We start from the raw sequence: 15,672 nt of genomic DNA on the forward strand, positions 1-15,672 counted from the left end.
TTGGGAAGTTTTTCTGCAGAATCAGTAAGAATATTTTACACCTGTGCCAGATTTTTTTTTTCCCTAAATTAATATCTTATTCTCTGGCTTGTATTCCCTATCAACTGTCAGGTTGATAGGGAATTTTCTCCTCTTTCTACTGTTTGTGTTTTATTTGGTTTTCTTCTATATCCAAGACTGGTAACTCCAAACCTAAACTGCTTTAGCTTACCTGTGACATAAATATCCACATGTCAGAGTTCTGCATGTTTACCCAAGCACTCCTGAAAGTTTAACTGTTTGTGTGGAACATACTGTCAGGCTCAGGTTTGCTGGAAGTTTGAGGCACATGCATGTCTATGACATAGCTCAGGCAGAAATCAGGTATGAAGTGGGATCTGGAAGGGAGTGGGTGTGCTCAGGGCCAGACATAGCCCTTTTGTGGACTCTGGATATTTACACTTGGTTAAAAGTCACAGCCTGCTTCATAACTGGCAGACTAACCAATTTCAACTTGCTCCACAGCTAGGTGTTTTGGTGTGCAGGATGATTGATGCTAGTTCAAGTACATAATTACTTAATGAGAAGCTTGTGGCAATTTGGCATTTTTCAGAATCTGGGGCCATTTGTTTTAGCATTAGTGATGTGGGCTTGAACTCTTAACCAGGTACCTACAGATCTGCAGGTATAGTGAACATTACACAGAGACAGGTCAACTTGAACAAACAGGTTCATGAACAAATACTGATGAGCACATTAAAGTTTTGATGAAAAGGTCTGCTAGGGTGGTGCTTTAAGATAGTCTGGTGAAGGATTTTTCTTTGGGTACTGTGTGTTATCTGACAGGAAAAAGGACATAATTCACTTTTTCAGCAAGCATCATTTTGTATTTCTTTTTGGTAATTAAGAATAGGTTAATTGCAAAAAGTGGGGGGGGGTTGGTGTCGATTATACTACTCTCTGCTACTTGGGCTGGGAACTGTTCTTTTTCATTTATTTTCTCACTGCCTGCTTAATCCTTTAAAAAATGGCTTTTCAATTATGCATTCTATTTTGTATTTTTAAAAAAAATCTTTTATGGTGCTCCTCTTTTTGAGAATGCCTCTCACCAGGAGCAGTATCTCACCATAGGGCTGCAAAACCACTGGTACATATCCAGCTTTGACTGTTCTGTGTTCCTTGAATCTGATTAATGGTTCACCAGTGCTCTTGCTAGTGTTCAGACCCAGCTGGATGCAGTAGGAAAAGTCTGTGTCTCTTGTCTTGAGTGCTCTGTTAAAGTTCATCTTCAAAGTGTGACCTTTCCCGTGAAAAGGTTATGATGATACCTGTGGAACTAAAATTCATTCTACATTAACATCCTCTTTTAATTTCAGAATATGTATGGAGCAGTTCATGCACTGTGGTAATTACACATGCAGTAAGATTGTGACTATATGATTCTATGCTAACTGCTTTTCATATTTTCAACACCACAGAAAAGTATTCCTGATTTTTTTTTAATTAGGATTACTTATCATTGAACAATTTGTCATAAATGATTACTTCTGTTTACAATTCTCTTGATATGCCCCTTAGCTCAGGAAAAACCCAACACCAAACCAGACCACAGTCTGTTAGCACACTAAAACAGAATAGAGGCCCTTCAGGATCTGTCCAGGCTTCGTGTGGGGTAGCAAGAAAGTTCCAAAATGCCAGTTGTAAGCAGCTAAGTGAGAATTTTTCCAGATTTGATAAAAATTTCTAGGTAAGAAAAAGCTATCTGTGCATGGGAATATAGCTGCAGTGCCACTATGTTCAGAGACTCCTTGTTCAGAGGGAGTGTGTGTGTTTTCTGAACTGCATCTCAGGGTAGATACGGACATGGCTCTGCGGCCAGTGCAGTGACATATCTTTGTGTCTGTCTTTTCATTTGCATGTCCATTTGTCCTAATTTTCTAGGTAGTAACTAGTATGTGCTGTGTTCATGTATGGGATGGTCCCCAAAGCTCGTGAATTTATTTCTACAAATGAATACACTCACAGTATCATTATTTTTAACAAAGGCTCCTCTGAAGTCTTACTTGAAACTACTTTTGTTGCTGTGTTACCGCTACTGTTACGTGTTCAGGCCTTGAACTGTCAAGGAATTCTGAGGTATTTTTATCCTGTGACATTTTAAATTATTCTCTCCATAGGGGAAGCCTGTGGGAACGCCAGATGCTGGTGCCTATTTCCGTGTGCTAGCAGAGCATGAAGTAGCTGCCTTCTTTACTTCACCAACTGCAATTAGAGCAATCCGTCAGCAGGACCCTGAGGCAGCCTTGGGAAAGCAGTACTCACTGAAAAGGTAAAGTAAGGATACACTGGAAGCAGTTTTTCCCAGAAACAGGCTCCATGAACTAAGAATAACAGAGTAACTGGGGTTTTGCCCACCTCTGTAGGCACTCCATTTTAATCTATTCTTGAAAATTTAGATATATACATATTTGCTTGTAAATTTCTGCTGATAGTTTTGAGAAGATGAAAGCTGTTAAAAAGTCTATGACTGTAATGTTAAGAGCTTTTACTGAATTGGGATTCCTCTCCCATCTTTTACTTTACTCCCCTTTGTTTATACTCTGTAATACAGTCTTAGATTATGTCATCCCATACCGTTTTTCTGCATGATCTCTTATTTTGTTAAGTGCACAGGATCTTTAGTGTTTGTTTAATCAGAAGCTAGTCAACATTTTGGTTGGTTCCCCAAAACTTTGTTATTGTTTATGATTATGTGTCCAAAGGGCTATTTGCTGTCTTGTGCTGCTTTCAAGGTGTTTATCACTATACTATCAGCAGGCTTCAAAATCTTGTCTGAGTTTATCCTCATAAATCTCCTGTGAGGTGAGAGAATGGTATTATCTGTATTTTGCAGATGGGAAGCTGAGGCACAGAGAGATCAGAGGTCAAAGTCTTTTGTTAATTTTGAATATCTAGTCAGAGCCACTGAAATACCACTGTTTCAAAGATCGTAGTATTATATGGTTAAAATGTAGTATTAGCATTATATTTATGAAATGCTTCTCACAGTAAGTTGGATCTGTGATTGTTTAATACTTCTACGGACCAAGTTTCTGTATCTTAAGGTAAACATTCTAAAAATGAAAAATACATGGGTTTGGACCACATCTAATCTTGAAGTTGAATGATTTGCTCAGCATCAAACAGGGACTGTGTCAGATTATATAGGCAGTATTCAGTCACAAGAACATCTATTATCACCCTTGTTCAAAGAGAAGAGGAAGATACAAAGCCATTTGGCTTCATTAGACCTTCACATTCTTAATTGCTCAGGAAAGTTTATTATTAGTAAGCTGGATTTATTCCTGAGGTATTCATTACAAGCTTATCATTACTTTCTTCCATCTGTTTTGACTGCTATCATCAATCCATACTCCTCCTTGAAATAAGAAACAAGCTCATTTGAGACACTAATGCACTATTGTCCTATGATGTTTATTGACAAGAATGTGATTCAGATGCTAGAAAATTTAATTGCTGTTCCTTGGCATTTCTTAGGCAATTACTTTGTCTTTAGAGTATTCATTTAATGGGAAATCTGCTAACCTGCTTTGTAAGTTGTCACATTTTCTGGCCAAATGAGAATTCTAGATAAGAGTCTCTCTGCAGTATCAGTTTGCCACAGATGTAAAGAGGTATTTCATCATTCCTATTCAGTCATATCAAATGAGCTTCTTCACTTGTCGGCAGCTTTAGTTGTCTCATAATTCACTCTGCTTTGGACCATGTCGTTCACTGGGATATGATGTTTTTTTACTAAACCCTCTAATGCAGCATTTAATATTTAGTAGGTACAGTTGTTAAGAAAGTCTATTAGATGATTAAAATTTTTATTCTAGGAAAATACTTGGGTTTGGGCGTTACTTGGATAGACTTTTTTATTCAAGGTCAAGTGAATTCTGTCTGATTCAGTTTGAAAGCAGTCTTACTTTTAGTTCATTTACTTGATCTGTGATGCTTTCTTCTTTGTTACGTGGTGAAGAATCTTTGAAATGTCTTTCTGCTGCATGGTCTAAAACAGATCCTTACTTTAGAGACTATATCCAGGAATGCAGTCCTGAAAGAAGTTTCTACTGTGGTACTTTTTTTTCTGAAAAGTTCTGTTAAATAAATGCTAAAGGTCAACGTCACTTTAAAAAAATGTTAAAAAGGCAGTTGCTGATAAAGAGAAGAGGTGGTGGGCAATGCCAGCTTCCATATAGAAGGGAGTATTTGATTGACATGAGTAAATTATGTTATAAACAAACTTACATTCTTTTGAAATGACATGAGGTAAATAAATTTCTGTTAAGAGCTGCTGTTTGTGGCATCACTGGCCTCTGCACAACATTACATATGAGGTTTCCAATGGTTCTAATGTGTATGCTTTAAATTCCTCGTGTCCATTGGAACCAGATCTTGAAATTTCTTTGCTTTTGACACAAAATGTCATCTATGTCTTAAACACAGCTCATGCTTAACAGTAAAACAGATGATGAGTTTTTAATACTGTAGGTCAAAAGCCCTGTTCAACCACTTATTTGTAGAGATCTAAAGACACAACTTTTGATAACATCCAGTGCTGCTGAGCATTGCTGCCTGTTGTGCTTGAAAACCAAGTAACATCCAAATTCCATGAGCTTTGTCTACCTAAATATATTCTGTTCAGCTCTTTAAATCCATTCTCCTCTTCAGAAGGTAACTTCGTAATACCAAGCCATTACCTCTGCCCATATTTGGAATCACACTTCATCCTATAATTGACATTAATGTTGTGAGCTGGATTGTTCTAATTTCCAAACTGTTGACAAGTGATGGTTTTGCGTGAAATGGGACAACAACTCAGCAGTTTAGATTTATGTGCAAGTAATAATTTGCCGTTTGTGTCCCATAGTCTACTTTGCTTGCTTGACTTTTGGTCAGTTGAGACTGTTCTGCAATTTTATATCAAGAGCATTGAGAAATTGTTGTTCATCTGATACTGGATAATAATGAACTTTTGAAAGAAATATGAGACTGCATAAAAACTGTGCAGAAATAATGAATATAAACTAGATAAGAAGCTTCCGTATCTGTCTTGTCATGCAGAAGCAAGAGGATGTGAAATTAAAGTAGCAAATTCAAAACCGTTAGAAGGAAATATTTTCTAACAGAATTGACATTTCACACATGCTACTAAGAGGATGTGTGATTAAGACCCAGAAGTATGTAATGCAGTTCTCCCTGCTGCCCCCTACTCTGTGCTGCTGTTGATCATACATGGCCCTTCCTGGTGGAGTCCTGAACTGTGCTCCTTTGTGGAGCTGAGCTGCAGTTGTGTTCTGTGTCTCTCATGACTCTGTCACCTTCAATGCTTGGATTCTCATATTCAAGGTAAAATCTGTTCAGGGAGGGAAATGAACAAACACACCAATGGATAAAAACCAGAAAATGTGAAAATACTTTTTTGTATTTGACCTGTTTAAATAAATAAAAAAATAACCATATATATGTGTGTGTATCTATGTATGCAGTCTCCAGATGTGTTAAAAATTAGTAAGAATTCTTTATTTCCAGTTAATGTTAAGAGGTGCAAATGAACCTTCGTTGCTGTGTTTTTAGGAAAAAATCTTATTTAATATTATGCAGATAGAGTTTTCTTTGCCAGAAACCACCCTCCCCCCTTTCAAACTGGTGTGTACATTCCAGAATTTAGAAACAAAATTCTTCCACAATCTTTCAATTTCGAAGAGTGAAGCTCAGAGTATTACCCATATGAACATTTAAGCTATTGGGAAATAGTTTGGAGATGTGGTTTCTTCTGTGCTTGGAGTGACACCAAAATGTATGTGCTGTTTTGAATAATATTTATTGCCTCAAGACCATTAGGAATATTCGTCTGTCCCCCCTATATGTCAGGTGATATTTGAAGTCCATTTTGCTGGACTCCTGTATAGGGCCTAAAAGCTTGATTGTGCTGAATTTCATCTTGGGAATGCAAATTTTTGGAACAGCTGAGGACGTTTATTTAACAGACAGGCTTTAACACCTTTCTTCTCAATTAACTGCATTGCAGGGATAGATGATTGCAATAATGGGTGGACTGACATGCTTTGAAGTTTTAAGTGGGCTTTTAAAAAAAATTGTTCAGTGGGACATTTTGTAGCCTTTTTCGTCCCTTGTTTTACTATACTGTTTGAGAGGAGAAAATAATTCCATAGTTCATATGCTTAGACTTGTGGCACTTAGCTCTGATACTCTTTTTGGTGGTTTTGTGCTGTAAGTTTGCTAAAGAGCTATTTTTTCTTCTTCTCACAACGTAAAGTTGATCTTGAGCCTGCAGATTATTAAATCTGATTATTAAAGTTGGCAATTCAAAAGAGAGGAATTTTGCTTTTGGCTCAGGGATTAACAAAAAAAAAGTTAAGATACCTTAACTTTTCCTTAAGTCTTTTATGTTCTTGGTGTTTGTCTAATTTGCTCTCTGGATTTTGAAAGATGAAACTTGTAGTCTTTCTAAATGGCATCCCTCTGGAGTGAAATTTGTGTCATGCCTACCTTATCTAAGAGTTCTCTCATTTGTGGCCACAAGTCTACTGGTTTTACAAGATCAGTGCAGTTTGTGTCCACTTTTGAAGGACAAGAGTGAAGTCCTGTGTTCAGCGGTTGTCTTCATGCAAAATGCACTTAAAGTGAAACAAAATGTCAATGACATGCATCTGGCTGTGAGAGATTGTACTGCAATGCTGTTGAAGATATCTACCTAGTTACTTACCGTGTACAGTGCATTTAATTATTTTTTACTTCAGCTTGCAGTTGCTTGCCTCTGGTCTCCCAAGGTCTTTGCATTCAGAAAAATAAAGTTTCTTTTATGTGATGAACTATTAAGTAGCTTAAATTAATACTGCAAATATTAAAAATATTTTTTGTAATAAACAAATAAGTTGTTACTTAGTATAAAAGAGAATACAAAAAGTTAAAATTCTCCTTTGTCTTTTCTCTTGATCTGGGACAGTGGCCATAGGCATTTATTGTATTCATTATCTTGTTTTCCTTTCCACATCCTGATCAAGACACAAACTATTTTTATTTAAAGGTTCAGAACGATGTTTGTAGCTGGTGAGCACTGTGATGTGGACACACTACAATGGTCAAAAAGAGTCTTCAAGGTACCTGTCTTGGACCACTGGTGGCAAACTGGTGAGTGGTTTAAAATACCCTTTTTAAAATACATTGAGGAGAGTGTTTTCAGACTTGTTTCCTGAGTCTGAAGGTAAAATTACTTTCTCTTTCCATGAACATTTAAATAAATGTAAAAAAAAAAAAATTCAAGCAGGAAGAATGTTTTTTGGAAGTGGTCTGAAAAGTGACTTCAGTGTATTTTTAGAGCAACAAGACATTTGTAAAACCTATATAAAAAAGAAGGTATTTTCTGGTATCCATGTTTAAGAAAAGAAGTTTATATCAGTATTTTTCCAGGTGTGCTTTTATGTTGTTTGCATGTATGACTGTTGTGTGACAGAATGTTTGCAGGCTTAAATTTACGTTTTTTGCATATATAACTTGTGTAATTAAAACCAATCTGCTGCATAGACTCGACTCCTTGGTCTTTAATACTGTTTTGTATGGATGTAATCCAGCTTCTAGTGATTATTTTAGAGTGTTTCCCATTTGTTTCACTGCAATGAAGGAATCAGAATACCAATCTATGTGTAACCTTGCAAAAATCCTAGTTGAATCCTGGATGAAGATTTGATCAAATGTATCTCCTTGTAAGGGTGGATTCATCTATCTTTAAATTCGGATTTTGCTTCTTAAACACATTATTGCTGATTAAACAATGAAAATGTATTACAAAAGCTCCCTCCTTCCTTCCCTTCTTTGCTCCCTTACAAGAAATACCTCTTGTGTTTTCTATGGATCATTGTTTTGTGATGTGTGGTCTCTTTCTCTATAAAGAAAAAACTTCTGAGGTTGTCCCATGATAGATCAAATAGAAACTATAGAAGATTAGAGTGGAAGTGAGAAACTGTTTAGTTCATCTATATATTATGCAATTAAATCAGTTGAGGAGGCTTAAAATACATTGTTTCTATGTAAAAAACCCCCAAACACAATCTTAGATAAATACTGAAAAAGTCCTGGAAGATAGTAGTGTATTTTTTTTTTATTTAATCTGGATTTAAGCTGATTAATACAAGGCAAAAGACCTCTATTTTGTCCAATTCTCTATGATCCTAATATCTGTAGGCAAACCTGAATGATGCAGAATGAGAAATTAACTGAAAAAGGCTAAAAGATCAAATAATGTCTTTGATGAATTGCTGAACTGTCAATTATCAATGTTACTGTATGCAATTTTGCACCTGTTTTTATTTGTCTGTGCAGATATACAGCTATATATTGCATTTAAAATTGCCATAGCTTATTTAGTGCAAAAGTTTCATGTTACAGTGTTCTATCAGATGTATCTCAAGTATATAAGTATCAATGAGAGATCTTAAGCATATGGATATAATGGAACTTGCACTGTGTAGAGGTAAGAATGTGTTTTAGACATTTTTCAAAGGAGACCAAGACTCAGCTCAGAGTACAGTGTGTTTCTTGATTTGTATATTTATGGCATGCTCTTAAATTATATTGTACCATGAGTTAATGAACTAAGGCCATTTCAAATACATTGTTTGAGAGCATTTAATAATTTGATTAGAGTGAAGACCTAGCTGATTTGTGTGGAAATGTGAGCTGTTGAATGAAAAGGAGGCCTTCAGTCTGAATGAGAAAATTTACTAAGTCAGTTCCTATCAAAGAACTGAATTTCAAGGGATAAGGAAGGAAGAATCACAGAGTCATTAGGTTGATGAGGACCTCCTGAGCTCATTTGGTTCAGTCCCCCTTCTCAAGCAGGGTCAGAGAGAGTGTTGCCCAGGATCCTGTCCAGTTTTGGGTATCTCCATGGCTAGAGATTCTCTGACCACTCTGGCCAGCCTGTGCCAGTGTTTGACTGCCCTCATAGTAAACATGTATTTTTTGGGCTCAGATGGAATATCCTGGTTTTAGTTAGTGCCTGTTGCCTCTCATTCTGTCAGTGGGCACCACTGAGAAGTCTGGCTAACACTTCTCACTTCTTCAATGTGTGTAAATACTGGATGCTGCCCAAGAAGGCCCACAGAGGTGCCTTCTGTGAGAAGCAGCCAGAAGCTTCCTTCTTGTCTGGCAGAGCCAATCCCTGGCAGCTCCAAAGATGGATGTGCTGTTGGTCATGGCTGGGCCAATTAGAAATGGTGGTGACATGGTAATATGTGACAACATATTCAAAAATGAAAAAAAATAAAGTTATTGCATAGTTGTAATTGTGGCCAGAGAAGAGTGGTGTGAGAACATGTGAGAGAAACAACTCTTCAGACACCAAGGTCAGTGGAGAAGGGGGGTGGAGGAGGTGCTCCAGGTGCCAGAGCTGAGATTCTCCTGAAGCCCATGGTGAGGCAGTTGTGCCCCTGCAGCTGATGGAGGTCCATGGAGATGTAGAGATCCACCTGCAGCCCATGAAAGAGACCCATGCCATAGCAAGTGCATGCCTGACAGGAAGTTTTGACCCTGTGGGAGGCCCGTGCTGGATCAGGGATCTGTAGATCCATGGAGAGAGGAGCCAATGCTGGAGCAGGTTTCCTGGTAAGGGCTTGCTACTTGGACCCTTTCCAGCAGCTCCTTGTTTTTCTTGAACTGTGGAGAATTGAACACAAGACTCTAGATGTGGGCTCACTAGGTCTGAGCAGAGGGGCAAGATCACCTTGCTCACCCTTCTGGTCACATTCTTCCCTATGCACCCCAGGGTGTCATTGGCCCTCCTGGCCATAAGGGCACTGTGGGCTCATGGTCACCTTGTCATCCACCAAGACTCTCAGGTCCTGGAGCACAGCAGCCATTGCCACAGGTGAAAGCAGTCTTCCCTTCTGCTCTTTACTCACCTCTTCTTTAGCAGAATACAAAATGTATCCCATTAACTGTGAAAAAATAAGCAGTTCTTTCACATTCATCCTTGTCTGTCACTTGTTAAAATGTTGAAAGTGGATTTCTGTGCTGGAAACGCCTTTTTAACCAAACAGTATTGGATTTCAGTACATGAGGTTAAAGGTGTATGTACTGAATGTAAAATATTTTACAGAGTAGAAAAGTGGCTGTTTACTTCATTAGAAATAGGCAAGGTTAGTGACTGATGACAGAATGAGAACCCACAGATCCAGAAATAACAATTTTTCTGAACTACCTCCAAAATAAAAAAACGGCACACTAAAAACTTGATAAAAAACCCTGATGACTTCTGTCAGGAGGAAGTTCAGACTATTAGCTGAGCTACGTAGAAATAGTAAGTTTTTAAAATGCAACTTTCTTATAACAAAATGAATTGTCTTTTTTTTTTTGCCATTTAATTGCAGCTGAAGTTATAAATTGCTGTTTTGTTATACCTTAGATTGAAAGTTTCTGACTTCTATGTATGAAAATGCTTTTGACCTTTGCTAGTCTGACAAATTGGTACTTATTCACTAAGCTGATACTTATCTGCATTCTTCTAGAACAAGAGCATTGCAAAACTTTCAGAAATTCTGGCATCTTAATTTTGCCTGAAAACTGTAGATCTTACTTAGGCAGTTCTGTTGGCTCTTTCAGCTAAGGCTAAAGCAGAAGATGGAGGAGGAGAAGTATCTGGGTAAATCGTGTTTCTTGCGTAATGGGGTAATTTCTATTCCTTTATTAATGACTGAGGAAGGTAAGAAAAAATTGAGTTCTGTAGAGATGAGAAGTGACTGAGTCATGATTTGGAGATGGAAATGAGTATGAGTTAAGGGAGACAAAAGGCTGACAACAGTATTATAAAATAAGAGTGTTAACCACTTCCTTCTTCAGGTTTTCTAAGATGTCTTCAAAGCTCTTGGCCCCTTTGCCATATAAATAACTTAGAAATAAAGTAGTATAGACAAAAAAATGTGGAATTCTTTCATTTGTTCTTGAAAGATTTCTTCACTGTATTTGAAATCACTGTGAATTGAAACAGTGCTTTGAAACAGAAGAAAACTCCCATTAAGTGGCTTCAAAGCAGCTACACCTGGAAAAGCTGATGGCTAAAAACTGCTTTGTGTCAGTACACGTTCACCAATAACACTAATTTTAAATGTTAATGTTTGTGTTACAAGTCTAGTAAGCACATCTTACAAACTGTGAAATATAAGTCACAGGATGAATGAGTGGCAAGGAGGATTTCCAGCAGTAAGGACTGAGAAGAACTTGCTGGTTTTTTTGGAGATATGGCAATGGATGAAAGAATGTTATTCTCTGATCCTATGCTCAGCTGTACCTGGAGAGAGGAGAGTTTTATTTGGATTTGTGCAGGTGTTAAGTTTTTGCTTATTTATACAAATTGACACTTAGCACTTCAGTAGCAATTTTTATCTTCAAAGTTGCTGTGCAAACACAAACAATTAATACTTTTGACACCCCTGTGAAGTAAGTACAGTTACGTCTTGCGGACATTAAATAGAGAAAGACATAAGTAATATCTTGTATACATTAACTAGAGAAAGACAAGTATCCTTCCTCAAGCTATTGAGTAAGCCTTAAATTCAGTGTCAGATTTTTTTCTAAATTTTTTTTTTTATGAGCTAGAGTTTTTCTGGTCTTATTTGCATATGTTTTGTGTTGTTTTTTTTTCTGAATGGGAACTGGAATGCACATTTTGGACCTTGTTTTCTCTCTCTCTCTGTTTAGTTATGTTTTAAGGCAAGGATACAATTGCTCTGTTTTAGTATTCCAGGTAATTAAATTACAAGGAGCCTTGCCGAATTTATTTGAAGTAGCCTAAAAAGTGTTTGTTTGGGTTGTATCTGCTATGTGACTACCCTCATTCTGAGGGAGGGGCCTCAATAGAGAAAGAAATGTGAGTTTGGCTTACTTTGATTTTGGAACTAGCTTTGAATTCTAAAAAAAAAAAAAGGGAAACGGCCAGGAGGTTGTGATGAGCTGTGGAAGCAGAAGGCTCTGAAAGTTTGTGTTAAACATCTTCAGCTGCTTTCATGTTAGCTAAAAAAATGAAACTCTGCCACATCACTTTTGACATTTTGAGAAAACAGCAAGTCAGATTGCCATTTCTTCATAATAAGTGTAGGATATAAAGAGTTTTTTTCCTCTTGATATTTTTAAAGAAAAACGTGTTGAGACTCTGTCTTTGAGGATGTATAGGAAAATTCAGATGAAACAGAACCAAAGCTGAAAATTCAGTGATAAAATATGACTTGCATAAAATCTCAGTCAAGAGACATGTTTCCATAGAACTTTTTAGTTGTGTGCTATTGAAATGAAAGTTACAGAGTATGCAAGTGTAGTAGGTTCAAATTGGAATTATCTACTATTTCCTGAGTACCAGCTCACTAGCAGGCAAAACTATGAAACGATGTGTGCATTTTCTGTTTTCATGGAAATAGGCTGCTTTATCCAGTAAGGAGTAGGTGTCTGCAGCAGACATTAGGACAAAAATCAAATGGTGCTTGATAAATTATGGCTGCTGACAAAGAAGGCTATAGTATGTACACATTGTGGTGAATATTCTGAGACAGTGTGGTAAAATTTTCTGGTAGGAATTCTCCAAGTTCTATAATATAATTAATAACGTATTCTATCACTTTTAAAATTATTCCTTTTCTTTATCTGTGTTTTACCTCTAAAAATGCAAATTCTGTGTTGGTAATATTTTTATTAGGACATATGGTTATTAGGTAATTAAACATAGTGGTTTATTAATAGTTACATAGATATTTTATGAGAACTAGATAAACAATACAAATGTATCATTGAATTCAGTGAAAAAAATATGAATCATGAGTAAGTGTACTCAGCTTAATATATTTCAGTGGACTACTTCTGAGACAAGCATGTGTGGGAAAGAGTTTATTAATGTGATCTCCAAGCAGCATGACGTGGTCCCCAGACTTCAGTTTCCATTGTGTTGCCTTGGCAACGTTGTGCAGAATCTCCTTCATATGAGTATTTGGAAATATGGATTTTGCAACTGAATTGTCAGCTAATCTTTTCAGGTTTGCACTAAAGAACTGTTCTATAGATTTTTAGGCTAGACCTCCATCTCCCTTTTGTCAGTTGGATTCCACATTTTGTTCTTCAGTCACCTTCCACTTTGCCCCATCGAAAACTGCAGTTCAGTCCAGTGATTTTGTTCAATGTCATGAAATTCTCAGACCCAAAGGCAGTGGGAAGGGTAAACTAAAGAAAGGATGGCTGTTTAATTTGCAACAAAGAGTCAATTCTTGATTTTTTTTGGAGTGACAGAAATTCAGTTCTGGAGTTACAGGGACCAGGAATCTGAAATTGAAATGAAAGAGATGAGGCAAATTTCTTCCAAAGTCCAGGCAACTGGTTTAGGTTATCAGGTGCCTCAGTGGACACAGTTCATGCTTTTTAAAGATGTGTGCATCCTGTCAAGACTCGGATCATATTTTTTTAGTTAAAGCTGATAACCTGCAAACAGCTCTACAGAAGTGGGAATTACTTGGCAGAAACTTCTGCTGCTCTGCAGCCCTGATTTACTGAGTCCCATGAGCATTATTTACTGGATATCTGAATTTATAACAGGCATTCGTGACATTTTTCATGTCTCCTGCTGGAGACTTGCATTCTGTCCTTTAAGGGTATGAAAAATACAAATTGTTTCTGCCATTGTTTGCTGTATAGTAATCACATGTGGACTGTGTATCATTAGTAACAGTAGCTTGTCATTCCTTCAATGTCATCTTAGGACATCCAATTCAAATTGATTTTTGGTTGCCCTTATTGAAGGAGAGGAAGAGTTTTTTTAGTGGCCATGGGCATTGCCAGTGCAGAGACTGACCTTTCAGTTCTGCGTGGTTTTCTCGTTCTTGGACATCGATGCAGGTATGTCTGGATTCTATACATATTCTCTAGGGTGTTTTTGGTTTGAACAGATCATTACAGCTTCATAGGTTTATTGTGGCATTCAGTGGTGTTCACTGTCTTTCACATTTCACAGTGTCTTTTCCCCAAAAACATTTATCATACAAGGGTCGTTTCAGATGTGCATTTCACGTGGCTTTCAGTTGTCTGGTGTGTTTTGGGAAGTGTCCCCCATGCTGGACCAGAACTGTTGTGGCTCGAAAAAAAAAAAATCTATTTTTATGTATGGAATTTATTGCAATTTGTGCATGGTTAAGTCAGTAAATGTACTATGTCCTTCTAATTAAAAAAAAAAAAAAAAAGGAATAAAAAAGGCATGCATCTCTGTACTTCACATTTCTGTGAAGGTTCTCTTTTTCTCATAGCTATACTCCGTTTTTTCCCCGCTGGTCAGCTCCTGCTCTGTGTTGATACAATTTCATTATTAGCTGTTCCACTGCTAGACTACCTCATTTGTGCTGACATTTTCTAATTTAGAACTGATAAAAAGTGTGTATTAAGCTTTTCTGTTCCCATTTGACTTCAGTTTCTCAGTGCTTATTAATCTTAATCTTTTCTGATTGTCTTTCCACATGCAGTCAGGGAAATACATTAATATGGATGAAGTATAAGTGTTTTCCTCCTTAAAATTTCATTGATATGGTTTAGATGATTGAAAATAAAAGAACTGTAAAGCAGTCTTAAGTTATGAAGTAGAGCCATGTTTAGTGAGCCAATATTTAGTGTGCACTGAATATTTAGTTTGTATTTAGGCAAATGAAGAAGATGAGGGGACACATTTAGGAATGGATATGTTAAAATAGAATAGTGCAGTCTCACCTCTCTGAATGAGATGAGCTGTGACAGCACTTCCAGTTTGTAGTTTGAAGATGTTACAGGTTTTTGATCTCCTTTTTGTCACATGGCAACTGTTATTTTATGTTGCTCAGAGTGAGGGTAGAAAGAGTGTGCATCTAATATACTAGATCCTGTAAAGGATCGAATTGCACAGAAATAATTTTACCTGTCTTTTCCGTCTTGTCAGTATTACTATGCATGCAAGGTATTAAGATTCCTTAGAACAATTAAACAGTAAACAGTTAGCACTGAGATGTGTAATTGCTTTTAAAATTTTCTACTTATCTCTTAGTATTTCATCATGTATCTGTTATGATGTCACAGTAGGATGAAAGTAATATGAAATTTATTTTGTCTGAAAATACAATTCGATGCATTGGCTGACTTAATGCATCTTTAAACAGGTCATCTGACATCTTCCAAATACAACCGGAAAGCTTTCTGTTCTCTAATCTTGGCTGTCATTTTGGTATAGGCAACTTATAAGATGTACATCATAATAGCATATATAATATTTGGAGGCAAAGGACCCTGGTGTACTTACAGAATGAATACATAAACTTCTGGTGCTTTATTACTGGCTTGCCAGTTGGTGATAACTAATTATTTTCTGCTTTGGTTTTAATATTTATCATTGCCCACAAACCCTTAACTGAACTAGTTGGACCTTCCTTGCAGTTATATTTTGTGTATTTATTTTGGAGATTTCATTTAAATGTGCTTTGAAATCTTCAGAGACTATGATTAAATGTATAATACCAAGTCTCACAGTTTGTAAGTACATTCTGTGGTTGAATAATTGTGAAAGTGAGCCTTGGATGAATTTTAGTGGATTTGGGGGTTGATTTTGTTTTCAAATAAGTGAATTGAATACAGGAATAG

The 15,672-nt window shown here is 36.8% G+C and overlaps 1 protein-coding gene across 2 annotated transcripts in view; it reads left to right on the forward strand.

Moving 5' to 3' along the window:
* The window catches only part of ACSS3 (acyl-CoA synthetase short chain family member 3), a 68,424-nt gene that overhangs the window by 24,934 nt on the left and 27,818 nt on the right, over positions 1 to 15,672 (forward strand). For both annotated transcript variants that reach the window (XM_066184592.1, XM_066184593.1), the window contains 2 exons: positions 2,157 to 2,308; positions 7,073 to 7,176. In XM_066184592.1, coding sequence (XP_066040689.1) covers positions 2,157 to 2,308; positions 7,073 to 7,176 — 256 coding nt within the window. The remainder of the gene's footprint in view (positions 1 to 2,156; positions 2,309 to 7,072; positions 7,177 to 15,672) is intronic.

The sequence above is a fragment of the Chamaea fasciata genome, unplaced genomic scaffold, assembly GCF_029207755.1.
Source record: "Chamaea fasciata isolate MVZ Bird 193981 ecotype frontalis unplaced genomic scaffold, bChaFas1.0.hap1 SCAF_5, whole genome shotgun sequence".
NCBI lineage: Eukaryota > Metazoa > Chordata > Aves > Passeriformes > Sylviidae > Chamaea > Chamaea fasciata.